The following is a 27,620-nucleotide window of genomic DNA, read 5'->3' on the forward strand; positions in this document are numbered from 1 at the left end:
GAGGTTGCTGGTTAAGAAGGCATGGGAAGGAACTGGAACAATAAGCAAGTGTCCTCCCTACCCCAGGAGACCTCGGACCACAGAGGTCAGACTATAAGGCAGCTCCCTAGACCCCTGGGGCCGGGCCAGCTGAGGGTGAGAGTTTCCACCTCTGGGCTGGAAGGCAGGTTGCAGGCGAACCTGGTGGTGCTTGGGAAGCAGCAGCAGCAGCTCAGAACCAACTGCGCCAACCTCCCTACTTCTCCCTCCACCCTTCTTCCTCTGAACCAGCACTGGCTGCATTCACATCAAAGAAAAAACATTTCAGGAGCCAATTCATTTTTCTCAAAACATATATTTATGACTCCTCTCGGTACATCTTTGAGCACCTCTGCCGGGATCTCAGGAATGTGTAGAACTCACTCCCACGCTGTACCCCCCACCCCCCACTAGGACTTGGTGACCAGGCCCCGCACGGCTTGCGCGATGGCGTCCTTGTCAATGCCGAACATCTTGAGCAGCTCTGTTGGTTTCCCGCTTCTTGGCACATGGCTGACAGCCAGGCGAGTGACAGTGACGCCAGGCTCGCCCATTACTGCAGAGGCCACTGCCTCACCTATGCCACCTGGACAAAGGAAAGGAGGTGAGTCAGGTGATGCAGCCTCAGGTGAGCAGTGGGCGGGTCCCCAGAGCCCCTAGCTGCCCCCCCGGGCCCTGAATCAGTCTGAGTTTATTCCCTTTCCCAAGGATGGGGGGATGGCATATATACCAACCACCGTGCCCTATGCCTGTAGCCAGAGCAGACATCACCAATCACAGTACTTATTTTTTTCCTTAACCCAAATATGGCCTCTGAATCATATTTAACACCATCCTCTGGGCAGCTGTCATCAACCGACATCTGCACTTGATCTCAGGGTCTAAGCCCATCTATTCCCCCGGGGCCTGCTTTGGAGGAGAGAGTAGTGTGTATTTGTAGAGGATGGCTTTGTGAAAAACTCATTAAAGCCAGAAATTTGTGTTGCTTTCCCGGTTTGATTCTGCACAACAGCCTTAACTTTCAGGTACTTCAGGGACATGACCACTGTGTGCTCTTAGCACGGCTGGAACCCTCTCGGGCTTCCTGGGTCAGGCAGGGATCCAAGGAGCCATTCCAGCCATTGAGTTCAAGGGTCCCCAGGCCAAGCCTGAGGTCTGTTAAGAGGCCAAGTCCCAGCTGCTCTGGGTTTCCTGGGCCGCAGCTACCCTCCTGGGGCTGGGATAAAGGAGGATGTCCAGCCCTATGCCCCCAGCCCTCCCAACCTGTGTGTCTCTGGCTCTCTCACCTTCATAGTAGTGGTCCTCCACGGTGACGATCCTGCCCTTGGTAGCACGGGCACTGTCGAGAATGAGCTTCTTGTCCAGGGGCTTGATGGTGAAAGGGTCCAACACGCGAATGTTGATCTTCTCTGTGAGGGGAGGAGAAGCAGGGCGGGCTGAGGGGAAGGAGCTGGGCGCCATGGGTCTGCCCTTTGGGGGCCTTTGATGGGCACCCTGCGAGGGGGCTTGTCACACAGCTGCCCACCCCCGATGGCTCGGCCACCTCCTCTGTTGATCTGTGATGCCCGTATCCTCCACACCCACCCCTCCACCTCGGAGCCTCCCTGGCCTAACAGGAGCAGCAGGTCTCAGGCAGGAAAAGGAGCGCCTCCTCTCTCCCCTCACGCCCTGGGCTGCAGTATCTTGGCCTTTGGACCGACTGTCAGGGAGAGCCAGAGGGACGGCCGCCTCCAGGGGTCCGCCCTGAGGTAAAGTGAGGGCATGTGGGGTGGTGGGGAGGGGAGCTGTGGCTACAGGCAGGACAGTGTCAGGTCAGGAGGATGGGTCAACCCTCCCCCTGGATCTCCAGCCCGTCTCGCTCCTGCTCTGGCCCTCCCCCCAGTTCCTCAGAGCTGTTCCTTCTGCCTGGGCCTCTTCGATACCCTCTTTGCTTATCAGTTCCTACTCACATCTGAGGTCATTTTCTTTTCTTTTTTTAAATTTATTTATTTTTGGCTGCATTGGGTCTTCGTTGCTGCGCGCGGGCTTTCTCTAGTCACCGTGGCTTGTCTTGTTGCAGAGCACGGGCTCTAGGTGCGTGGGCTTCAGTAGTTGTGGCACATGGGCTCAGTAGTTGTGACTCCCAGGCTCTAGAGCGCAGGCTCGGTAGTTGTGGCACATGGGCTTAGTTGCTCCGCGGCATGTGGGATCTTCCTGCACCAGGGCCTGAACCATGTCCCCTGCACTGGCAGGTGGATTCTTAACCACTGCGCCACCAGGGAAGCCCTAAGGTCATTTTCCTAAGGACACCCATGTCCACCCTCTCCTGGGTGCTCAGCACGGCTGAAATCTGTTGTGATTCTACTGCAGGGGAGGCTAATGCCTGTCTTCCCTACAGCTAACACTTGTGAGCTCGCAATGATAATAATAATGCCAGGTCACGTTTATTAAATCCTCAGGACAGCCCCGTGGGGAAGGTGATAGTACCTCCATCATGGATGGGGAAACAAGGCACAACGATGCTGAATAACAGACTTAATTAGCAGCCAGCTAAGTAGATTCAGGCTCCAGGGCCTCTGATCTGGCCACCATGCTGGGCACACAGTGAGTGCTCCAAGCCTGGCTTTTAGTAATATTCTCATCATTTAATTCAACGAGATTTTTCTTCACCCAAGACCGGGTGTGCAGTTAGCAGCCCATCTAAGACTATGTGGGTCCCACCCTCCTTACCTTTCTTTAGCAGGTCAGCAGCAGCCAAGGCCTCATGCAGGGTCACCCCAGCCCCGATCACAGTCACCTGGTCGTCCCTGCTCTTCAGGACCACCTGGGGGCAACATGGGGGCCAGTGAGGCTCAGAGTCTGGTAGACTGGGGTGGGTCCCGACCTCAGGCTCTCTCTGCGGGGTCTCATTGGGGCATAAACCACACTGACCTTGGCCTGTCCGATTTGGAAATCCTCGTTGTTGTTGTAGATGATGGCGTTTTCTGGGCGGCTGGTCCGGATGAAGCAGATGCCCTGGAATGAAACAGAATAACTGAGGATTTCCGGACGCAGGACTTCCAACCTTGAGGACTGGAGTCTTTCCTCTGCAGCACGTGCCTCTCCAAATATTCCTCCTGCGTGACAGCCAGCCCCAAGCCCCAGATGGAAGATAACTTCTCCATCAGGTAGACTGGCCTCCAAGGACTGCACCCCCCCCCCCGCCCCCCGCCCCAGAGTGCTGTGGCTCGCCCCCTGCCCTCAGAGGGACGAGAGCCATGTGAGACATTCCAGTCAATGGCAGCGTGGCTCTTGTTCAGGACTCAGTTCATTCCGTCTTGGAGAATTCAACTCAGGGAGGGCAGACAGGCATCAACTGCTGGATTGGCAGGGGCTGCCAGGATGCTCAGTGGTGAAAGAGAGCGGTGATCAATTAGCAATGTCTGCCACGCAGCAGGAAAGGTGGTGTGTATTTCATTTTTCCTGGTCTAACTCCTCCAAGCCACAACACCAGTGCAAGGTCAGGAGACACCACTCTGGGGCAGCAAATGATCAGCTCTGGGCCTGCATACTGGCCTCCCTTCCCGTCCCTTTAGGGAAGCGCTAGCTGCCAGCGAAGAAAGAACAGTTAAGTGACCTACCTTTCTATTGGCTGCTAATTCCACTGCCTTCTCTGTAGACACCCCATCGCTTGGGTAAAAGACGGTTGACATGGGGACAGACCGAAACATAGCCAGATCTTCCAGGGCCATCTGGGAGGGCCCATCTTCCCCTGGGGTGTGGGAAAGGATATGCTGAAGTAAGACCTCATGCGTGGAATGGAATCCTGGCCCCAAACCCTGTTTCAGAAGTCCGGGGACAGAATTTCGCGCCAAGCTGGCAGGCTATCCCCGGCAGTGTGACGTGCTAGCTCGGAAGTGTTTTCTGCCACCGTCATGGTTCGTCTGCTAAACTGCATTGTCGCTGTGTCCCAGAACACGGGCATCGGCAAGAATGGGGACCTGCCCTGGCCCCTGCTCAGGTAAACAGAATTTGGTGATTATGGGTGGGAAAACCTGGTTCTCCATTCCAGAGAAGAATCGACCTTTAAAAGGACAGAATTAATATAGTTCTCAGTAGAGAACTCACGGAACCTCCACAGGGAGCTCGTTTTCTTGCTAAAAGTCTGGATGATGCCTTAAAATTTATTGAGCAACCAGAATTAACAAATAAAGTGGACGGGGTTTGGATAGTGGGAGGCAGTTCCGTTTATAAGGTATCCAGGTGTTCCTTCTGATGTCCAGGAGGAGAAAGGCATTAAGTACACATTTGAAGTATATAAAAAGAACAATTAATGTGAAAGTGATTTCTGATCTATTTAAAGCCTCCTCCTCCCCCCCCCAAAAAAAATTATGTATTTTTTGTTGTGGAGACTGTTGTTGACTTTAGATCTATGGATAATTATTTCTAAGCAAAGTACTTTTTTTTTTAAGCAAAGTACTTTTATTCCCCATTAATCTTAACTAGACGGTATCAGATACCATTTGTGAAACATTTCTTGCTGTAACTGCCTGAATGCCCATCAAGAGTCAAGAATAGGTGACCAGCACGTGCCTAGGGTAGAATATCTACCAAGACAGCCCAAAGTGGCAGCGTCCCCTGGCAGCATGAGTTGAAACCAGAGCCTATAGAGCTAGGAGCTGGGCAGATGGGTCCAAAGGTCAGAAATAGATTATAAACAGAAGAGTTAGCATTCAGTTATTAAAATTACATCAAAAGAGGGACTGTGAATTACTTTATATCACACTTTTGAAAAAAATTCTGTTCACTCAGACTAGGAGTCAATAAGTTGAAAACTCCAGGATACTCCACAGAGATAGTAAAGAGGCAGGTACGAGACTACCTTTTCGGTGGTTAAAGGAGAAGGTCTGAGACCTTAAAAAACTTTCTGATCTTCAATGAGATTGCATGGGGTGCTACAATGATAGAATAAGAATTGGCTGCTCTTTACAAAAAAGAATAACCTAGTATCAAGCATAATGGCTAAAATTAAAAATTCAAAGAGGTGAAAATTGAGAATGAATATTGCTAGAAACCAAAATTAGTAAGTTAGAAACTAAACTTCACAGAATTAAAAAATGAAAATTAAAACATGTTTTACCCATCACCTTAGCAAAGATTTAGATTAAGTATCCAAAAAAAAAAATTAGCATTTTCTGCCTTATAAATTGGTACAACCTTTTTAGAGTGTAAGTTAGCAATATCAATTAAAATTCAAAGTATTCTGGGTTTGGACCCAGAACTTCCACTTCTAGAAATTAATCCTGAACAAAGAAATGGACCCAAGAGTACTTCTCGCAACTTTCTTTTTCAAACTTGGAAACAGCCCAAATGTTGATTAATAAGAAATAACTAACCAATATGTCTATAGAATGTAACATCTGCAGCAGTTAAAAAGAATGAAGTACTGACAGAAAAATGCCAAAAATTGCTAAGTAAAAGAAGCAAATTGTGTAAAGTACTCAAAAGGTTTAATAAATGTGCATGTGTGGGAAAAAGCAAACAAATAAAATAAAATAAAAAGAACTCCGGGGACGTCACAGGTGTGACACCCGGCCGCAGCTCCTTACCGATGGACACGCCGCAGTGGGAGCCGCAGAGGTTGATGTTGCTCTCGGAGATGGCTGCCATGCGAATCTGGTCAAAGGCCCGCGTAAAGAAGGCTGCAAAGGTGCTGCAGAAGGGCACCGTCCTGCCACGTGTGGCACAGCCCACGGCGATGCTCACCTGGGGGCAGAGTGGGTGGTGTCAGCCCAGAGGAGGGAGAGGGTGGCCAGGGGGCCCAGGACCCCCAGGGCCACCTCTTGGGAGGTGAGGGTTCCGTCATCCTAGTAACTGTTAATTCTCCTCCTCCCATGCAAGTGATCCTGTGCGCCCACGGACTCCACAGTCTGTTTCCAAACTCCTTCAACTTGAAATCGTAATTTCACAAGTTCTCTTAAAATCACTCTCCTGGGGAACACTTTTCTAGCAAGAAAAGCCTTTCACAGAGCAGGCCAGTAAGCTTGAGCATGGATGGTCCATCCTTCCCAGGCCTCTCCAAGTCTCCTCCACCATCTGCCTGCCACCCCAAGGCCTCTGCAGAGACCAGCCCTCGCAAGCCCTCTGTATGCCCAGAGGCCCCAGGCCCCAAATGCTGGCCCAGAAGCACTGAGTGCAGGCACTGGTTCTAAATTGGCATCGCCTCCACAGCTCTGAAACCCACCAGCTGACAGGAGCCCTCCTTCCCCAGCCCCCCCACCCCCCGGCCCCGGCCCCTCCAGCTGCCAAGGCTGGAAGCCAGGGACAACTTCAGGTTCAGGTGGAGGAAGAACTCTGGATGCAGCAGAGTCAGGTGGTCTCCAGGGGGAGGAAGCTCCCAGTTCCTAGAAGCCTGCAGGCCAGGCTGGGCTCCTCGGCCAGGATATTTTGAAAAACAGGACAAAACACTGTTCCTTATTTAACCACCATAGATCCTGACAAGGAGCTGCTAACCCAACTGTGTGCATGACAGGGCTCCACAAAGTTCTCTCATCTCTGTATTCCACAGGGTAGCAAGGGCCAAAGCCTCGTGCATAAAAGGGCCCAGCAGACTTTGGCTGCTAGTTCCAGCCTCCTGGCTGTGCCTGCCCTTCCGCCTGGAGGGCCCTTTACCCCCAGAGAAAGCCCCTCCACCACAACGACTGGCCTGCGTGCAGCATCCCCTGCTCAGCTCCCCCGTGTGCACTCACCCAGCCCTTAGGTGTCACAACACCCCTCCCCCACCAGTTACTGGAGGTCAAGGGTCAATGCTGGGTCCTAGCTGTTTCTGGGGCCTAGCAGGCACCTGGCACTGCCAAACACGGCTGCTCAAGGGAACAGGAGGGGTTCAGCCCTGCCCCTGCACCCCTCAGACCCCAGCTGCACCCACCATGTTCTGCTCAGCAATGTAGCACTCGATGAATTGGTCTGGGTGCTCCTTTTTGAAAAGTTCTGAGAAGGTGGAATTCTTGGTGTCCCCGTCCAGGGCGATGATGCGGTCGCTGGCGTGGCCCAGCTTGGCCAGGGCCTGCCCATAGGCCTTGCGGGTGGCTATCTGTAGGGAGGGGAGTGGGAAGGCTGAGCACCTCGGGGGGCATGTGGCCTGGAGCCCAGCTCAGCCTCTGGGCCATAGCTTCCACCAGGGAGGAAAAGGGTAAAACAGCAGAAAAAGGAAGCCCAGCAGCATATGGCCCTATGGAAACTTCTGTAAGGGTGCCAATAAGAACTTAAAACGATGAATGTCTTGGGTGCAGCCTCTTGTCTCCAGCCCGGCTATGAACCATCTGAGCTGGAAAAGATGTCCTAACAACCCCATTTCCCCAGCCCTGTGAAAGAGGCCTGCGAACGCGCCCCACTCTGCACGAGAGTACACTGAGGGCCTGGGAGTCAGAAAGCCTGACTCAGGTGGCACTGATGGGTCCACAAGGGGTAGTGCCCAGAGCCGGGCAGGCCTGCCCTTTGCCTTTGCCTGGCCAGAAGTGGGGGAGTCCTGAGCGCAGGCCAAGGCCATGATGGACCGGGGCTGGGGGGGGACTCAGAAGCTGTCAGCTTTGATCCCAGTAGCTTGCTGTGTGACTATGGGCAAATCCCTTGCCCTCTCTGAGCCTCTCTGCATGTAAATAATTCCAGAGCTGGCTGACCCCATGAAAGAACTGGCAGGAGCAACATCTCAGGGTTCCTCCTCACCCAGAACTAATCTAATCTCTCTTCTCTTTCCCAGCCCCAGCCCTGGGGAACCAGAGAACCGCTGCCACCCTAGCCCAACCAGTCCAGAAAAGTGAGGCCCAACTGGGTACCTTGTCCCCAACTTTGTAGCTGGGTGGGGTGGGCATTCTGATGTTGGTAATGTCCACCGAGGGGGTGTCCTCCTGCGGGGGTTTTGCCAGGATCTTCTTTTTGCTCTGGATCTGGCTGTAGATTTCCTGGATGATCTGATCAGCCATGTTTTTGGGGAGGGGCTTCCCATGCCAAGACTCCTTATCTTCTACCCCTATGGGTACAACGTAGGAGGGCAGAGGGACAGGTAAGATGAAAGCTCCCAGAGGGCCAGGAAGCTGCTCGAGGGGGCCTAACCCTCCACACGTCAAGGGCAGGCCACCATGGGGGTCAGGGAAGGAGGACCATGGTGACCAGCACTCAACTGCAGGCCCCTGTTGAGCAGCAGCCCAGTCCCCCAGGAGCCCCCAGTGGGGAGGGGGCATGTGTGGTAGATGAATGTTGCTGGCATGCCACCCCATCCCATTCTCCTTGCATCACCTCCCCACCCCAAGCCTGCACAGCGTGGGGTCTGCTGTAGAAATCACACTCAGTTTGTTGCATAGGTTGGGAGAGGAAGCTGAGGCCTAGGGCGGGGGGAGCACCGCCAAGGTCACCTATGCATCAGTGAGCAGCAGACAGGGCTCTGTAAGCCCCCAGGTGCAACCCCTGTGTGGGGGGGCATCTTGCCGTGTGGGGACCAGTGAGACTTAATAACCCTCTCCTCTAAGGTCACCTCAGATGTCACCACAGCCTGGAGAAAGCCAAGAAGTAACCAGGCAGCCCCCAGGAGTTGAGGTTTCCAGATCCCACGTGGTGGTAACACCTGAGGAGTCAGCATCAGCGGCACTGAGGCCATGACTGTATCCCAGAGTCCTCTCCCAGAAGGTTCCAGAGCTGTGCACTTCTTCCCAGATACCAGTGAATATCCTCATTTACCTCAAGTCCACACAGGCAGAGGGGGACGTGACCCCTGGTGGGCAGGGGGAGAGCCGGACACATGGCACAGTGAAGCCAGCCCAGAGCCTGCAGTTAGCCCTTTTAGTGCCAGACTCCCTGTATCCCTGGGCAAGTCCCTGGCCACTTCTAGCCCCATCTTCCCATTGTTACAATGGGCAAGGGCCATCCCAGCCCCAAGCAAGGGTCTGGAGCCCGTGCCTAGGTGCTAGGGAGGGGCTTATGTCTGCACGGCTCTCAGGCCAGGCACAGGAACCATCTTCCAGACGCTCCTGGGCTGCCCACCTGCACAGGCCTCTGGAATCACTTTTCCATTGCATGAGGGGTACCCTGCTTGCCTCCTAGGGAAGAATCTAGGTCTCCCCAGGATTTCCTGGGGCTCCCTGCATCAGCCCTTCGGCTCAGGGCAGACAACTGGAGCTGTCAAGGTCGCTCTGCAGATGCCAGGCAGGGAGTGTCCTCTCTCCTTACCCACAGTCCTTCCCAAGTCCTCCCTCTCCTCCTGCCTACACATGACCCCCAGTCGAGACCAGCCAAACCAGGCTCTAAATCCCAGCTCAGCCACGCTGCCCAGCAAGTCTCCTGCTCCCCCTTCCCTGGACTGGGTGCACTCTGCTGAGGAAGGAAGCGGCTGGCTCAACCCCAGGCACGGGCTCTCAGAGGCATATGCCTCCTAAACCACCCCCTCTTCAGTCAGCCGCAGGGCCCAGTCCCGGGGTGGTGGGTGGGAGGAGACTCGAGCATACAGACCTGTGATGCCTCGACCCTTGAAGGTCTTGGCAATGATGGCCGTTGGCTGGTTCTTGACCTGCCCGAAGGCCTTGCACAGCTCCTCCACGCTGTGTCCATCTACGATGATGGCGTGCCAGCTGGGGACAGAAAGAGGGCGTGAGGGGCGAGGGCCCTGAGAAGGGCCCTGGGGAAAGGCCCTGCCCTCGCTGCACTGCACGGCTGCGATCTGGAAAAGAGCTGGAGGAGCTGGGGCGCCTCAAACCTGCCGGATTCCGATTTGCATTTAATTTTCTCTTTTCACATTGTTTTACTTCCTCTTGTTTGCCTTTGAACAGATTTTCCTCCTCTCTCCTAAGTAATGCAAAGCCTAGTTACTTACTGTCTTTCATTCCTGAGCTATTCATTTCCTACTGAAAGCTGCTTTTAGGACAATGCAGTGGGTTTGGAATCTACTGCTAGATTTTTGATGAATTTTTATTTAAGGGACACATCCGATCACTCCATAGATGGTGGACGTGGTGCCAGAAACTTGTATAAAATGAGTCATGTTGTCAAACATCCAGAGGAAGGAGCCCTTCTCTTTCAGGCAATCCCTTTTGGGACACTTTTTGGCAGATTAATAGTAACAGAAGTAGCAGCTCACACTTACTGAGTGCCCACTCTATGTAGGCACAGGGCTGAGCACATATTAACCCATTTAAACCTGTCGTTGGGCTTCCCTGGTGGCGCAGTGGTTAAGAATCCGCCTGCCAATGCAGGGGACACGGGTTCGCGCCCTGGTCCTGGAAGATCCCACATGCCGCGGAGCAGCTAAGCCCATGTGCCACAACTGCCGAGCCTGCGAGCCACAACTACTGAAGCCCGCGTGCCTAGAGCCCATGCTCCCAACAGGAGAAGCCACCGCAATGAGAAGCCCGCGCACCGCAACAAAGAGTAGCCCCCCGCTTGATGCAAGTAGAGAAAACCCATGCGCAGCAACGAACACCCAACGTAGCCAAACATAAATAAATAAAATAAATTAAAAAAAAGAATAAAAGCAAATTATTAAAAACAAACAAAAACCTGTTGTTGTCCCCATTTTATAGACATGTAAACTGACATACTGAAGGTGGAGTAATCTGCCCAAGGCCGCAAAGCAAGTTAAGTGATGAAGCCAGGACTTAAGGAATCTGGCTTCGTAGCCACAAGGTGATGGACACAGACCCAAGGATGCTGCCGGGGTTATACTCCAAGTCCCCAGCCCGATGTGGCCTTGAGGAGGTCTGTCCCTGAGGCATGTTGTGGCTGTTTCTTCCCCTGTCCAACAGAGAATCTTTCTTCTCTTCATTTTCTCCCTCTGTAAGGTCACTCAGAGATAACAGCCCTGTGTCTGCTGTGTGATCAGGTACTGCAACTCCAACTCGACTTTCCCTGGTCATCGGCTCATCTATGAAGGGTGGCCTTGAAGGCCCTGGGCCCTCAGAGCCCAATTGCAGAACTTGTATTTGGGGTAGGGGAGGGACATCAAGGTGACGCCCTCTCTGGCTGACACCCGCCCAGATGGACCTCCCTGCTTTGTAACACGTGACTCTGAATTCACAACCATCCAAGGCCCATGGGGGAAATCTGGAAATCCTATCTCCCGTTTCCCTATGAGAGGCCTGTTCCTCCTCCTGTCACAGGAGGTAACCAGTGGCCTGACGTACTGAGCGAGCCTGGTCCACACCGTGCACCTCCTGCCTCCTCACCCAAGAACAAGGTGAGGATGTGTGAGATCACATTATGTGGAAGCTCTGAGAGCCATGACACCACCCAACGTGCAAATAAAGGAACTTGCTCAGAGCTGGGCCTCAGCCCACAGATCCATGGCACTGGCCAGGGCGGCCACATGCCCTGTGAGTCAGACCCTGAAGGGAGACCTTCTTTTGATGGGGCTTAACCTCTGGCTTCAGCCCCTGCATCTGCAAAGCTTTTGGCACAGAGGTATCCTTTGCTATGAGGGTGCTCAGGCCACAGCCTCGTACGTACCCGAAGGACTCGCAGCGCTTCTGGTAGACGTCCATCTGATGCTGCAGCGGGGTGGGGTCGCTCTGGCCCAGGCGGTTGATGTCAAGAATGGCGACGAGGTTGTCCAGCTTGTAGATGGCCGCAAAGGCCATGGCCTCCCACACGGAGCCCTCTGACAGCTCCCCATCTCCCAGCAGGCAGTAGACACGGTAGCTGTGGGGGGGTGGGGGTGGGGGGGTTAGAGACCGGCCCCCCTGCCTGGCCCACGTGCCCCTGGCCTTTCCTTCTGGGACGTGCAACAGCTGTGCCCACCCCAAGTCCACACCCAGTGAGCAGGGGCTGTGAAGGAAGCTGTCAGGAGCTCCAGAAAGTAGTACCAGCTGCCAAGAAACAGCTCCAGACAGCAGTGTGGAGTGGTTCGCAGGGGCTGACTACGCAGGCTGGGCGGGAGGGCCTTGAGCCGCCCGCTGCCGGAGCGCACCCACTTCTCTCCACCCCACCGTGAACCAGGACTGCTGGGGGAGCCCTGGGACTCGCTAAGTGGGCCAGAGAGACAGAGCACCTTTCTGCTCAGAGGAGCTGGGCCAGGGAGGCCATCTGTGATGCACCCTAGAGGGAGGCTTCAGGTGAAGATGAGCACGCACGAGGGGGCTTGAAGGCCGGGATCATGGTGTCGGCAGGTGCCTCGAAGGATGGTCTCCTCCCAAACTTCTGGGGCTGGTTCTTACCCAAGACTAGAGCTGGGCCTAGGCTTTCTCCACCCCAGGGGCTATCTCCTGCCCTCAAAACAGGCAGCCATGATTGTTCCAAAGGCAGTGTGACACGGTAAAAAGAGCAATAAGGTTGCGATAAATTACCCAGAAACAGAACCTTCCCTGGCTGGGGAGGGTGGAGCCAAGGGGTGAGGCTGGAGGCAGGGAGACCAGTTCAGGGACCTTGACCCCAACCCCCAACCCCCCAACTCTGCTTAGCACTGAGTAACCCTCTCAGAGAAGGTAAGTGCAGTTGTTATTCCCAAGAAAACACACAGACAAGGAAACAGGCTCAAAGGTCAAGGCACCTGCCTGAAGATCATGCAGTTGGGGAGCAGCTGAGCGAGGATTCAAACACAGGCCTGACTGCCCAGCCCAGACTGTCCACTCCCTGCTGACTAGGATCGCACACAGTGGGAGGGGCAGCAGGATGCCGAGACCCCCTTTCCCCCGCCCAGAGTCCAGATGCGTGACCCCAGGGAGCGAGGCTGGTGCCTGGACGGCTCGGAGGGATGCAGCCGCCCTGCTGCTGAGTGGGTTGGGCCTCCAGGCCTCCCTGCTGCAGGGCCAAGGCAGGGGGAGCTGAAGAGAGGCGGGGACGGCTGTGGTGCTGCCAGCATGACTCAGCACCCCTGCAGGCCTCCAGGTCAGGGAGGGCTCCTGCATCCTCCCCTTGCCACGCCAGGCCCGTACCTTCGCTTCTGCGGCCTCCAGCAGGCCAGGCCACTGGTTCCCCCACAAGGAGCAGAAGGTCCCACTCACAGAGGCTTATCTTAAGCTGGGTCTTGCAGGCTGCAAGGGGGGGCCCAAAGACACTGCAGGGGTGGGGTCTGGCACAGCAGCTCCCGAAAATGACCAGCCTGACAGGGCTAAGCCAGAGAAACCTGTAGGGAACTCGACTTCCCCAAAAAGGGATTCCAGGGAAGCAGACTGGCTGCCTTCCCAACCCCACACCCACTTCCAAGGAACCTGAACTGGGGCCAAGCGTGGAGTTCCAGCATAGCCTCAGACTCAAGTCAGGAAGGCGGTGTGGGGAGACACTGGGGGTGCTTGTGAACAGGAAAGGGGGCCCTGCAGAAGCCAGGGCTAACCCTGAGGCCGCATATTTCCTGAAGCTGTTAGATTCAGGGTAGGGCTACAAATGCCCACAGTCCTGAATTACCATGAAGAGAAGAGACCCTAACGAGACGGCCAACATTTGCTGCAGGAGTTGGGAAACCACCTCAAATATCCAACAACAGATGACGGTCTAAACGTGTTACAGCATCCCCATAAAACAGAACAGTATCCAGTCATTAAACCTAGCTCTTGGACTTCCCTGGTGGCACAGTGGTTAAGAATCCGCCTGCCAATGCAGGGGACACGGGTTCCAGCCCTGGTCCGGGAAGATCCCACATACCGCGGAGCAACTAAGCCCGTGCGCCACAACTATTGAGCCTGCGCTCTAGAGCCGGGAAGCCACAACTACTGAGCCCGTGTGCCATAACTACTGAGCCCGAGTGCCACAACTACTGAAGCCCACGCACCTAGAGCCCATGCTCTGCAACAAGAGAAGCCACCGCAATGAGAAGCCCGCGCACCGCAACAAAGAGTAGTTCCCACTCGCCGCAACTAGAGAAAAGCCCACGCACAGCAATGAAGACCCAACACAGCCAAAACTAAAAATAAAATAAAAAAAACAAACACTAGCTCTTGACAGGGTGTGAGAAAGTGTTCAGATTTTTCTAAAAAGCATTGGGTAAAATTGTATAAATACTAGGATTATAAATCCATTAAGTTTTTTCTCACAATAACATGGAGGAAATAGGATACACTGTTAAGTGAGACTGAAATGGGGGAGAGGTGGTTAAGAATAAGGAAGAAGTTTGTTTGTTTCTTTTTTTTTTTTGGCCACACCTCGCAGTATGCAGGATCTTCATTCCCCGACCAGAGAGTGAACCCATGCCCCCTGCAGTGGAAGCTCAGTCTTAACTACTGGACCGCCAGGGAAGTCCCTCATTTCTTTTTAATGCATTCCTGTATTTTAGATTAGTATGTATTTTATAATTAAAAAAATTATTTAAAAGAGAAATGGGGAATTCCCTGGAGGTCCAGTGGTTAGGACTCAGTGCTCTCGCTGCCGGGGCCCCAGGTTCGATCCCTGGTTGGGGAACTAAGATCCCATAAGCCATGTAGTGCAACCAAAAAAAAAAAGAAAAGAGAAATGGGACAGACCCAATTGGATGTGTGCTCCCTGGCTGATGGCTGGACAGACCTGACTGGAGGCTGGATCCAGGACCTCTGGCAGCTGGCGCAGCCTGGTAATTCCCTTAACCCCTCAGCCTTAGCCAACCCTGGCCACTGAGAACCCAGCTAAACGCTATCTCCCTACACTGGCTTTTCCCATTATGTTAGGGTCAGGAAACGACCCTTCACGAGGAATTATTTCAAGCAACTGTAGAGAATAATTAACTCACAGCTCTGGTTCTGTGCCAAATAAAATACTCTTAAACACACATCCCATTCTTTGTGACTTTCTTCACTGCATGGTGAATCACTTCTGGGTGTAGCTGAGCCTGGCCCCAGAGCCCAGCCCGGGAGGCTATGCCGTCAGGTAACACTGGCCTGAGTCTGGAAGGCCTCGCAGCCCCAGCCCACCTCCTGGAGAGCTGTCTCAGGAGCTTGCCCTGCACACAGTAGGCGCTCACTGGGGTGGAGCATCCAGTCAGGCTCCCTGCAGCCACCTGCCGCCTGCAGGCCAGACTCCCTCGGCCTCTCCTCTGGGAAGCTTCCCGCCCACAGGGCTCCCCGAGCCTGCTGTGCTTCCCTCAGGCCCCTCAGAGCAGCCTGGGGACCCTGAATGTGGACTCCAGATGCGCACCCTGGGTTCACATCCTGCCTCCACCATAAGGCAAACACCTTACCTCGGTCTCCCCACCTGTGAGAGGGGCAGCTGTACGCACCTTATCACCTCATCAACTGAAACCCTATAAAGCACAGAGCACAGGGCCCTAAACGGTAAAGGAGTGAAGAAACCGCTCGGACAGCCTGCAGCCGACACGCCTCCCCTCCGCAGCAGACGCCTGTCTGCAGGCCACGGCGGACGGCCTTGCAGCTGAAACCTGCCTCGAGGGGCTTCTCTCCCAAGCTGCCTGGTGCTGCAGCAGCAAACCTCTCTGACCAGGCTGCTCACCCTCCACAGGCCACTCTCTCCAGGGTTCATCTCTTCCCTGGCTGCCACGTAGGGGTCAGGGAGGCCCAGAAACACCCCCGGAACACCCCCTTTTCTCCTTTCCCGAGGTAAAGGCGAGTGGCTCCGGCCTGGGTTCTCGGCACCTAGTCAGGCATCGAGAGGTGGGCCCACCTAAGACTTCCAGGGTCCAGGTGCCAGGCTTGGGGGGAACACGGGAACTCGTGAGCCAAAGCGCTCTGGCCAAAGAGCATGTGGCTCTGGACGCAAGCCTGGCCCTACCGGTCACTATCCAGGGACTCTGGGCAGGTCCCTTCACTCCTTTGAGCCTATTTCCTCATCTGAAAAGGGAGCTGGTCCTGGTACCAGCCTCATGCCACACATGCACGGTTAGTTACTCAGTTCCGACTCCGCCCTGGGCAGGCAAGGAGGTGCCTGGGGCCAGCGAGTAAAGCTGGGCCACCAGGACCCCTCCCAAAACCATCGTGGGTGGGGATGGGGAGTGGGAGTGTTACCTGGCTTTGTCCAAGTATTTGCCGGTGTAGGCCATCCCGCAAGCGGCCCCGAGGCCTTGGCCCAGGGAGCCCGTGGCCACGTCGGTGAAAGCTTGTTTCTGTCATGACAGAGGGCTACAGTTACCACAGGCAATGTTTCCCAGAAATGCCTCCCAGGATTCTAGCCCTGTGGCCTTGGGAGCCTCGAAGCCACACCCCACCCATACACGGGGTGTAGGCAGGTCTGCAGAAGGCAGAGTGTGACTTCTCATTATTCCCCTACAGCAGTAATTGTGGGTGTGGTTCAAATACCAGCTCGGCCCATAGGGAGCTGTGTGACCTCAGGCCACAGACTGAATCTCTTTGGGCCTTGGTTCCTTCACCTGTAAACAGAGCCCACATTATTCACCTCACACAGTGGTTGGGAGAATTCAAGACAAAACTGAAGTATTTGGCCCTAGTGGGTGCCCAGATGGGGCATCACAGTTTCCATGGTAACCCCATGAACTCCAAACGTTTGCAGCGGCCCGAGGAGCACACCGGGCCCCTTCCGTGGATGTCACCAGCATCCTGCTATGACCCCCTTAGAGAATCCCTGGTGAACCTCTTCGCCCAAGCTGTGTCTAAGTGGCCAGGGAGGCCCAGCAGGGAAGGGAAGCCGGTGTTTGGTGCCTGGGGAGAGGCCCTCCCTGCAGTTGACCCAGAGTGCCCTGGGCTGGGGCCTTAAAAGTCTCACCCTGCAGCACAAGCTTGGGGTAAACAGCGTGCCCCCAAACCCCTGCTTCTTCCTTCCTTTAATGCCCTCCTCTGCCCTCCAACACCCCCTCAGCTCCTCAGTGGGTGCCCTGCTCCCTTCCCGCATGCCTTGAGAAACAGGAAGTGGAACCAGAGGCCTGGAGAGGCTCCTGGTGGGGTGCACTTACCGGGACAGGGTGCCCGTCCAAGTCAGAGCTGATCTTCCTCAGGTTCAGCAGCTCTGCCTCAGGCAGGAAGCCGGCTTCAGCCCAGACGGCATACAGGATGGGCGCTGCGTGGCCCTGCAGGGGATGGACGGTGGGGGGATGGGTCAGATGAGGAGCTGTTCCCACCACGCCCCGAAACCCGGGGCCTGGCCAAACCGAACCTACCGGCCTGGGTATCCCTTTCAGGAAAGGAAGCAAGTGAAGGCTACCTTCCCTCCTTTCATCCCTCTCCAGCCCAAGGCTCCCACAGCCAAGGCGGAGCAGGCCCTAGGACAGGTGCAGGGGGAGCGCAGCTGTGAGGCCCGAGGCCAAAGCCCCAGCAGGCAGCCGGCAGCCCTAATCCCTGGGTTCTGGCGTGTGAGTGGACCTGGACAGACTTCTAAGCTCTCATGCCTACCCCAGGAGACCAGAGGCCATGGAGCCAGGCCTGGGTACAGGTGGATTTCGGGGTTTCATGGCATAGTTTGTGGCTATGGTTCTCAAGCAGGGCGGCGGGCGGAGGTGGTCAGTGCGCCCCATCCCAAACCCTACTGCAGGGCATCACCACTCTTGAGGGAGCGAGCGTGGCCTGGGTACTGGCACAGCAGAGACGCGTGTAGAAAGCCACAAAGCTATACCCCCGACCTGGACTCCAGTCCTGCCTGTCAACACCAAACATGGCTGGAACACCCAGACCATTTCCATTATCCGCTACTAATTCGGTTGTTTATTCCTTAGCTTGGGGTTAAGTTTACCAGCTGGGTCAGCACAGAGCAAGACACCGAGGGAGGGGCCGGGCGGAGCAGGTGGAGAAGAGTGGTGAGGGGCTGGGTTCACACCAGGGAGGTAGGTCCCCTTCTCACCATTTCAGGGCCCACCCAGCCCCAGGTGAAGGACAGAGGGCTGGCCTCCTACCTTGGAGAGCACAAAGCGGTCGTTGTGAGGGCTCTGGGGATCCATGGCCTTGTAGCGCATGGTGTGGAAGAAGAGGACAGCCATGATCTCGGCGGCGCTGCAGCATGACGTGGGGTGGCTGTGGCCCAGGAGAGAGACAAACGCATGCATCACAGCCCTGAACCCCTGATCTACAGGGCTTATCTCACGCCCACAGACAGGGACCTGGGGGTGCAGGTCCCAAGGAGTCACGGGCTTGGCTTGTCAGAGAGCCACGTGCTCCTCCCTCCTGGGAGGGTTACATGGGGTCTCAAGGAGGCACTGCTGGCAGCATGGGGGTTGCACCCTCCCAGGGGCCAACAGTCTGGACCCTCAGAGTCATGGTAATTGAAGAATTCTGGGGCTGGACTAGAGTAAGAAAGGAGGAGGGGTCCAGGAGACTGCGGTGGCCCCTCTATGAACAGTTAGCTAAGTCCCAGTGGGACTGCCCAGGACTCTGCCCACTTGTCGGGGCAACTTGGCCTCCCAGGCCCCCAGGGGTGCTGGGCCTCCTACGGCCCTGGGCAGGGGCTAACGGACGAAGGCTCCCAGCAGCCTCCACCCGCAGGGTTGGTAGTCTGAAAACTGGGCCTTCGGGCTCTCCAAGAGCATCACTGGGCTACTCGGCAGGCTTTTAATGGGCATTCTGAGGGCTGGTACAGCCACCAGAAACCATGTTTCTGCACAGAATTTAAAAGGCAAAGCAATCTCTTATCTTCTACAAAGGCTACAATCCTGGAAAAAATAAAAACTCCTGCCTGAGACAGGCCTGGGGCGGTGGCTCAACGGGCCTCCCTTTTTCAGGCTCTTGTTCTATTTGCTGCAGTTATTTGAATGGCTACTGGGCAAAGGACTTAACCAGGGAACGTACAAGGATTATGTCTTAGAGATGTGACTTATTCAGGTTTCTTAGGACCCACTTGATTGATTCAGCCCCAGCGCCCAGGAGTGGAGACTGGAGTTCCCGGCAGGACAGCTGTGATTCCTGAAGGCCTCTGGTCCGCAGTTTGATTACAATGTCAGCCTCAGGGCACGTGCCTCCCAGCCGCTCCCTCCATGCAGCTCAGCCAGCTCAGCGCAGCCTTCTGCCGCTGCTCTGAGGCCCTTCACACTAAAACATGCCCACTGCCAAACCCAAGGGCACATGCACCACCTGGAGTTCAGTGGGCCTCCCTCCTCCCTGCCAGCCGGCTCCCACCACGGGTTAGGGGTGAGTCACTCCCAGAGCAGACACATTAGTAGAGAAATCCGGAACTGCCCATGCTGGTTTAGTACCCACATCCCCAGCACACAATCGTCTTATACTTAACCATTTCTACGAACTCCTGGTCATGGGGAAAGACACTAGACCTGAAAGAGGGAGGTGAGGAAATGTGAACGAGAAACCTTTCCCCGCCTGGCAGGAACCCAACTCCCTTGTCGCTAGCGCAGAATTCAGCTGGGGGACACCCCAGTCAACACCAGCCAGGCTGACCTCCTGCCCTTCCCCTCCTAGGGCAGCCCCATCCCTGAGGAACCCTCTTTCAAAAGTCATGACCCTGTTAGGAGAACAGCGGGGGAAGGATGTGGGTGGAGAGCAGGCCAAACTGCTCCAAGAGAAAGAAGGCAGACACGGACGGGAGCTTGGCCTGCCCTGCCCACCTGGCGGTTCCCAGGAAGGGGCTTCAGGGAGAAAGGGCTGTGACACAAGCACTTTCTGCACATGGTGGAGGTGTGCCTGGCCCAGGCAAAGCTGACGTGGTGGGAGGGAGGTCACCCACGAAGAGACACCAGAAGTTGAGAAGTAGTTGATTTGAACCATTCCTTGCGAGACCCATGGGGGTTGAGCCTATATTTTCTCCAAAGCCTGCATCCCGGACACACTACTAGCCCTACCTTCATACCTGCCAAATAAAAACATACGGAATAAGGGATCATTGGGGGCCAGGTGTCTGCTCCACCGCACCCCAGAGCTTTCAGGGAACTCCCTCTGAGAGGTGTCCCAGGGTGGGGATATGGGCCACTCAGGCTGTGACTTCAGCACATGCTTCACCCTCCCTGAGGCTCAGCTTCCTCACTTGTAAATGGGGTGCTGTGTGGGGATGGCGGAGGGTCCCTAAGACAATGAACTCAAAGTGCCCAGGTGACCATCGGCCACCACCATCTGCTGGAAGACCAGATGCCACACTTCTCAGGGCCGCCAACTCCTCATCTGCAGGCTGGGACCGCGACCCTCTGCGGACCACGGGGCAGGCAGGAGGGAAGAAATGAGCTGAGAATTGAGATGGGGCTCTGCAAACCGTAAACTGCTGAACACACAGGAGACAGTTACTTTTAGGTGCAACTTACTAGAGGAACTTCAGTATACAGAGTCTGTGGTCTGAGGGCCTGAGATTCTCCTGTAACCCCAGCCTGCCCTGGGGGTACAACTGTGGGCGGGGGCCCACCCCAAGGTGCTGTGCAGGACAAACCCATGAATGTAAACTGGCAAGAGGCAGGGAGGGGTGTGGGCAAGGTGGGAGGCTGCAGGGAACTTTATCCACTAAGCAGCTCTTTGTGACGCATGGGGGTTATAAGCTTGTTCCAAAACCTGTCCACTTACTCCTAATTAGTTCAATCTATGAAGGTGGTGCTGAGGCCTTACAGCTGGGCCTAGGTAAGTCTCCCAAAGGCCCCCCACCTCTGGGAGGACATTCTTCCAGATGTCCCCACCACCACCCTTCCCTTCAGCATTCACTCTGCTTGCTCACAGGTTTCCCTGCAGAAAAAGTGCAGAGAAGATCCCTCACCCCCTGGCTGGGCTCCTCTCCATTATCAACAGATAATGCTGCCAGCTGCTGGAAGATGGCCCTTCTCCCACCCTACACATGTCCTACACATGCCTCAAGGCCTCAGAAAATGAACCAGGGAGGCGAGCACTACAACAGCCTCTCCCATGCTTAAAAATACAAAGAAAAATAATCTGTTATGAAGAAGAAATAAGTCCCTGAAGGAAAAAGTAAGAAATATGAGTTGAAAACCAACAGTTAAGGTCCAACCTAAAAAGTTAAAAAATATGGTGAGCTCAAAGACAGTAGAAAGATAAAAAATGGAAATTTATGAAATAGGAAGCAAATGTACAATTTTTAAAAATCGAAGTCAAGAGTTAGCTCTTCAAAAGAGAAAAAAAAGGGACTTCCCTGGTGGCACAGAGGTTAAGAATCTGCCTGCCAATGCAGGGGACACGGGTTCGAGCCCTGGTCCAGGAAGATCCCACATGCCACAGAGCAGCTACGCCTGTGCACCACAACTGCTGAGCCTGCGCTCAAGAGCCCGTGAGCCACAACTACTGAGCCCATGCACCCCAGAGACCGTGCTCTGCAACAAGAGAAGCCACCGCAATGAGAAGCCCGCGTACCACAACGAAGAGTAGCCCCCGCTCGCCTCAACAAGAGAAAGCCCGCGCACAGCAACAAAGACCCAACGCAGCCAAAAAGAAATAAAGAGGATATTTAATGACAATATATTCCTATAATGGAATACTATGCAACAACCTCAACAAGATCTCACAAATACAACACGTGAACAAAGCACACTGCTGACAGATCTCTACAGCAGGGAAGACCACACTGTTTATGAATTTATACAAACGTTATAAGACTATAAGGAAAACAATAAAATGCAAAACTCAGTGTATAGTTCTTTCTGGGGGAAACCCTCCTTCTGTGAGTAGGGAGAGACACCCAGCAGGTTCTAAAGCACTATAACGTCCTAGTTCTTAGACCTGGAGGTAGGTACACCCAGGATAGTTATTTATAACATGTACATCATTTGTATTCTTTTTTAGGTATGTACTAAAAAAAAAATACTCAGGGGACTTCCCTGGTGGCATTCTTAACTAGTGGTTAAGAATCCGCCTGCCAATGCCGGGGACACGGGTTCGATCCCTGGTCTGGGAAGATCCCACATACCGTGGAGCAACTAAGCCTGTACGCCACAACTACTGAGCCTGTGCTCTGGAGCCTTCGAGCCACAGCTACTGAAGCCCACGCGCCTAGAGCCCGTTCTCTGCAACAAGAGAAGCCACCACAGTGAGAAGCCCACGCACCACAACAAAGAGTAGCTCCCACTCACCGCAACCAGAGAAAGCCCGCGCGCAGCAATGAAGACCCAACACAGCCAAAAATAAATAAATAAAATAAATTTATATATTAAAAAATAAACATTAAAAAAGAAAATACTCAGGCAAGAGAATCGCAGGATGCCAGGACACAAGCCATCCTTGTTCTTCCTGTTCCTAGAACCACCTGGGCTGGCTCCTGTCTGGAAAGACTGCCTCCACACCTCAGACTGTGAAGAAACAGAGCTATGCCCCACACCACCCCCTCCGAGAAGCCCTCCCTGACCTCACGATCTAAAATACCTTCTTCAAGACTTCCCTGGCGGTCCACCGGTTAGGACTCTGTGCTTCCACTGCAGTGGGTTTGTGTTTAATCCTTTGTCGGGGAACTAAGATCCCGCATACTGCGTTAAAAAAAAAAACAAATAAACCTTTTTCCCCCTCACTCATACTTGCCGCCAACTGACACTATGTGGCTATTTGTTGCCTGTCTATCCTAGGTGCAACTCCAGCTCCAGGAGGGCAGGGAGTTTGAGTCTTTTCACTGTTGTAGCCTCGGGTCTGAAGAGCATCTGGAACAAAGAGTGCACACATAAATGATGTATCCTGGCTCCAAGACTCTAGGATGTCACCTCTCTGAGCCTCAGTTTCCTCAATGTAAAATGGAGACAGTAGCAGAATCTGACTGAATGAGGTAGCATTTGTGTGTAAAGAGCTTGACACAGTGCATAGGAAAACGGCAATTGCTCAGTAAATATCAGCTCTAAAGATACCAGATACGAAGTCAAACCTCCTTCTCATTTTGAGGATGGGACCACTAAGGTCCACAGAGGGGGGAAGTACCTTGCCCAGGGTCACACAGTCTACCATCAGAAGAGCTAGGAGAAAAGCAAAATGCTAAGAGAAAGTGAAGAATGGATAAACAAAATGTAGTATATCCAAACAATGGACTATTCAGCCATAAAAAGAAATGAAGTACTAATTCATGCTACAACATGACGACCTTCCAAATATTGTGCTCAGTGAAAAAAGCCAGACCCCCAAAGACCTCATTCTGTAGGATTCCGTTTATATGAAATATCCATTAGAGTTAAAAGGGGAAGTGGTAAATTCACTAAAACTTATTGTAAGTCACTGTCAATATACTAAATTTACTAAAAGCCACTGGACCATACACTAAGAATGTTATGATATGAAAATTATACCTCACTAGAGCTATAACAGGATGATCTTTAAAAGGAAGAAGGTGCTCAGAGCCCAGCAGAGGAAATACCTGAGCAGCCACACTCCCTTAGCCAGTTGTGCAGCCCTCAGAGATTACAGCCAGGCCACGGGTGAGACTGACTTCTGAGCAAGAAGGCCAAACAGTGCAGGCCCCCGCCAGCTAGACCCACATGCTGGGGCGACCGCCAGCTCCCACCAGCCCACCCCATGGAGTGGACTTCACCTCACTGTTCAGGGCGGGAGCACAGAGTCTGCCTAAGGACCCAGCGTCCAGGGCTGGTAGCTGTTGTCTGTGGCAATAAGGGAGTTCCTGATTTTGTGAGACTGGGCTCTAGTGACAACAGGCCTCTGCCTAAAGAGGCAAAGTCAAGGGGAGTCAGAGCTGGTGGTCCAGGGGCCACAGTGTGATCAGCTCATGGGAAGACAGGAGAACATCTCAGACCCTAGCCAGGTGGCTGCACCAGGTTCCCAGCTTCAGGAAGCACTGCCCATCAGCCCTGCTGAGTTCAGAGGCAAAGAACAGGGTCATTGCGGGACAGCCGGGTGTCCTCACACAGAGTTGGGAAATGCTGCTGCTGGGGTAATCTCAACGGGCTTGCTCTTGCCTCAGTCAGGGCCAGGCTGGGGTGAAGACAGCCAGAATGGAGAAGCAGGCCCAGGCAGCAGTTTTCTGCCCAGAGAGAGCACTCAAAGCCTCTCAGAGCACCAGAACTGGGTAGCAGGGAGGGATGTACTTCCAGCCACTTCAAGGTCACGTGAATCCCCCAGGACATGAAACCCACAACAGGAGGTGGCAGGACCCCAGAGCTTGCTCATTCTGGTCCCCCAGCCCCACCCCGGAGAAACCCAGTTCAAAAACCACCTATCTGTGAACTTCTCCTTTAGAGATGGGGAAACTGAGGCCCTGGGATGGGAAGGGTCTTTCTGACAAGGGCACAGCCAGTCGGAACACAGCCAGGGTTAGATTCGTCTCCCTGTGCCCACCAGCCAGGCCTGGCCAGACCTTACGTTCCTGAGTATCCACCCCAACACTGTGGGTCAGAGTCCCGGGGACGTCTAGGCACAGCCTGCACCGCCAGACCCGGGCCTGACTCTGACGGCGTCCTCAGATGACACTCAGCACTGTTTGGATAATGCCAGTCTAGCCCGCTTGCTGAGGACTCAGAAATCTCCACCATGAGCCTCAGCAGGAAGGGCCCCTCTGACAAGGCCATCAAGTCTTATCTTTTAAAGCCTGGATGAGCTGGACCCTTGCCACGGCTGCCACAGCTCCCCCAGCACGCGGAGGGAGGGGCAGGTGACCTGGAGAAGCTGTGGGTGTTGCCACAAGGAGCCCTCTGTGCAGGCTCTGTCCCTCAGCTCCTCGGACACAGAGGCCAGTGTCCTCACTTCCCGGGCCTGGTGACGTCCACTGTCACTTGGTCAGTGATGGCACAGGAAGGGGAAAGCTACCGAGATATCAGGACTTCACCGAATCCTGAACACCATGGCCTGGTCCTCACTGATCCAATGTCCGTCCAGCCTCCACAGTGACCATGAAAAGACCTTGGCCTAAGTGCTGTTTCACCACCGGGGTGTAAGCTCCCCCAGAAAGGAGACAACCTGACAGGATGGTCACTTTGGCCGCGACTGCACAGAGCCGGGGCCTCAAAGCTGAGCCTTCACTTGATGGACCGCACCCATTGCTGTGAGGGAATAGCCGGCCTCAAAACCAACATCTGGAGACCTGTTCAAGTCTTCCTTTACTGTTTTTTTTTTGTGTGTGTGCACACAGAGCTCTTGGCACATGCCTTTCAAAATCTCTTGTGAAAGAGGTAGTAATAGTAATGTTACTTCCTTCTGAAAAATTAAGTTTTTTCTAAGTATTTCTTTTTTTGGGGGGGGCCTTGCAGCATGTTTTTTCCTAAGTATTTCTTTCCTGCACTTTTTACGCATGCTTAAAACGAACAGGAATCACTGTATCTTGCACTTTTTCTTTTTGTAAATGGACACTTTGAGTTCAGTGAGTTCCTCCCTAAGGCATTACAGTGTAAACCTGGGTGTAACTTAGCTGCCAATCCAGTATCTTTTCCCCATAGAAATCAGAGTTTAACTATCTAACAAAGACCCAGGAGACCCATTGGACACCCTCTCCCTTTGGGAGCCCCACTCCCCCAGCTGTAAATGTTATTTCATTTCTTTCCAAGTGCCTTCAAACTGACTGAGATCCCTTATCACTGTGCCTTATCTTCCCCTTTCTAGTTTCTCTCCATTTTCTGGCCTGGTGCTGCCTGCCTGCCCAAGAAGTCTTCTTGGTTAACGGGAGCCCCTCACTGGACAGCATGGAACAGCTACCAATGACCAGCTTGGGCAAGTCACTCAACACACTAGCCTCACTTTCCTCATCTATAAAATGTGATATGACAGCATCTGTCTCATAGGGGTATTCTCAGAATCCATAAGATAATATTAGCAATAAAGGATGCTCTGTGTCACACCAGGGATACTTATTGACCACTCAAGATCCCTGTAATTGTCTACAGGTTTTATCTAGACCTGTAAGATGCTCGGAAGTGTAACACTATTTTGTGTCCCCCCAGCTAGACCGTCAGGAATCTAGCTAGAGAGCTCCTAGCATACAGCAGGGCTCAACAAGGTTCTGCAGGGCAAATGATCCCCTAAAGTGGTCAAGGGAAGGGGATCCAGTAGTACTCACCAAGCAATATAGGTGTGCAGACCTACTGTGTGCCAGGCAGGGGAGAGGGCACCAAGAGTAAGCCAGGTCCCTGCCTGGCCAAGGGGTACCCCACATGATTGGGTACCAGCCAGAAGCAAGAAGACTTGGCTGGGAAGGTTTCTGGAAACCATTCCCCAGCCAGACTTCAAAATCATTTCATGAACCCATCACATGCTGTCTGGGCAGCCTCATGCCCCGCCCCAAAGGGCTGGAATCCTGAAAACCACTCAGTGTGTAGGCGCTACTACTGTTGCCATTTTACAGAGCGGCGAAACAGGCTCTGAAGCGACTCAGTAGCTGACCCTCTCAACTACCCCACCTGATGCCTCCAGCTGCAAAGTGGCCAGTTATCATTACTGTCCCTTGCAACTGGCCATCTTCAGAGAAGGCTCCTTGGGATGGGCAACAGCCTTTCTCCATCTTCTGAGCCATTAGGGCTGTCGGGAAAGAACGCTGGGGGATGGGCCTCTGACTTGAGGAAAGTGCACCTGGAGGCTGGCCCTGTATGTTCACCCCAAGGCCCTGGGGCTTGGTTCTTGGTTCTCTTAACCTTCCAAGTCTCCCCTCCTCCACCCCATCCCCTCCTCCTGCCCCCACCCCAGAGGAGATCTTAGACCTTCCCTCCACAAGGGATGCCAGGGCTCTGCATCCACGTGGCCACCTTCCTCCTCACTCTCCACTCCTGGAGTCTCAGCACCCCTGCTCCAAAGCCAAGAGTGGCAGGAATGTGACTCTGAACAGGAATGTGAGGTGGAGAAGGGGACAGGTAGTTTGAGGTAGGGACAAGGCCAGGGCCCCCAGGCTCGTCTGCAAGATGAGGGGTTAAAACAGGCGCTCTCGAGTTGGGCAGCACGGGTTCAAATTCCAGATGTCGCCGCGTGCGACCTCGGGCAACTGACAAATTCGGAGCTTCAGTTTCCTCACATGTGGGTGGAACGTTACCAGTTACCAGGGAGGAAAGGGTCCTGGGGCCGCGCGTGCCGAGGGCACGGTACAGGGCTTGTCTCTCGGCGAGTGGGCACTAATGGTGGCCTTCCCGGCACGGCCGGCGAGGGGCCTCCGCAGTGCGTAGCCGCGCGTCCCCTGCGCCTTTGAGCAGCGGGGAATGAGGGGCCGAGCCGGCCTGAGGCCTGCTGGGAGCCGGGCCCCAGCGGGAGGAAGCCGGGTCGAGCGCGGGCGCGGCGGAAGGCTCCTCCGGCGCTGACCTGCGAGGCGCGCGCTCCGCCATGTGACCGCGCCCCCGGCCGCCTCCCTCGTGCAGCGCGACACGGAGCCGGCGTGCCCGCGGCCCCGGCGCCCTCGCCCTGCGCCCTCACTCACCCCGAGCCGGCCGCCGTGGTGGCCTGGATGGAACTGATGCGCAGGCGGTTGGCTGTGTCCTTCAGGGCCTGCAGCTTCTGCTGGTCTGGCTTATGGTAGGCCTCCATGGCGCGGCCGGGCGAACGGGCGGGTGGGGAGGCCGAGGACGCGGAGACGCAGCGCAGCGTAGCTGCCGGCAACTGCTAAGGCCGGACGCAGCGCTGGGGCGCGTTAAGAGTGCCGGGAGCCGCCCGCGGGGGCGGGGCGCCGGCATCACCCCAGGTTGCCCCGCCCCGCCCCGCCCCCGGACCAGCGGAGGCAGCCCCGCCCCAGCCCTCCGGCGCTGTTAGGAAACCGAGACCGTCGGGAGCCTGGGAGTCTCTGTACCCAGCCCGATGCTGTCCGCCCGCCTAACCTCTCCGTCCCTCTTTCCTTCGCCCGAAATCTGCGGGGCAGCTGCGGGCTGCCAGGCTCCTGTGAGTCAGGCTGCACTGCCATGCCGGGATTAACCACCGACACAAATAATGTGATAATAACTGCAGGTTCTAGGCCCGGCTCAGGGTTCTTCT

The 27,620-nt window shown here is 54.6% G+C and overlaps 1 protein-coding gene and 1 pseudogene across 2 annotated transcripts; one reads left to right on the forward strand and one right to left on the reverse strand.

The window, feature by feature from the left end:
• Positions 1-346: 346 nt before the first annotated feature.
• Positions 347-27,365, reverse strand: TKT (transketolase). The gene is made up of 14 exons (XM_079933809.1): positions 27,073-27,365; positions 17,717-17,834; positions 16,784-16,897; positions 15,882-15,979; positions 11,467-11,658; positions 9,478-9,596; positions 7,812-8,005; positions 6,905-7,069; positions 5,586-5,742; positions 3,618-3,748; positions 2,929-3,012; positions 2,728-2,821; positions 1,305-1,427; positions 347-604 (listed from the first exon to the last, which is right to left on the reverse strand). The coding sequence occupies exons 1-14, from the start codon at positions 27,177-27,179 to the stop codon at positions 429-431; spliced, it is 1,872 nt and encodes a 623-aa protein (XP_079789935.1). The 5' UTR covers positions 27,180-27,365; the 3' UTR covers positions 347-428.
• On the forward strand, positions 3,755-5,556 carry LOC307192647 (dihydrofolate reductase-like; annotated as a pseudogene). Its single transcript has one exon. The product of its transcript is annotated as a dihydrofolate reductase-like (transcript).
• Positions 27,366-27,620: the final 255 nt, after the last annotated feature.

This window comes from Stenella coeruleoalba (genome assembly GCF_951394435.1).
Source record: "Stenella coeruleoalba genome assembly, chromosome: 10".
Lineage (NCBI taxonomy): Eukaryota > Metazoa > Chordata > Mammalia > Artiodactyla > Delphinidae > Stenella > Stenella coeruleoalba.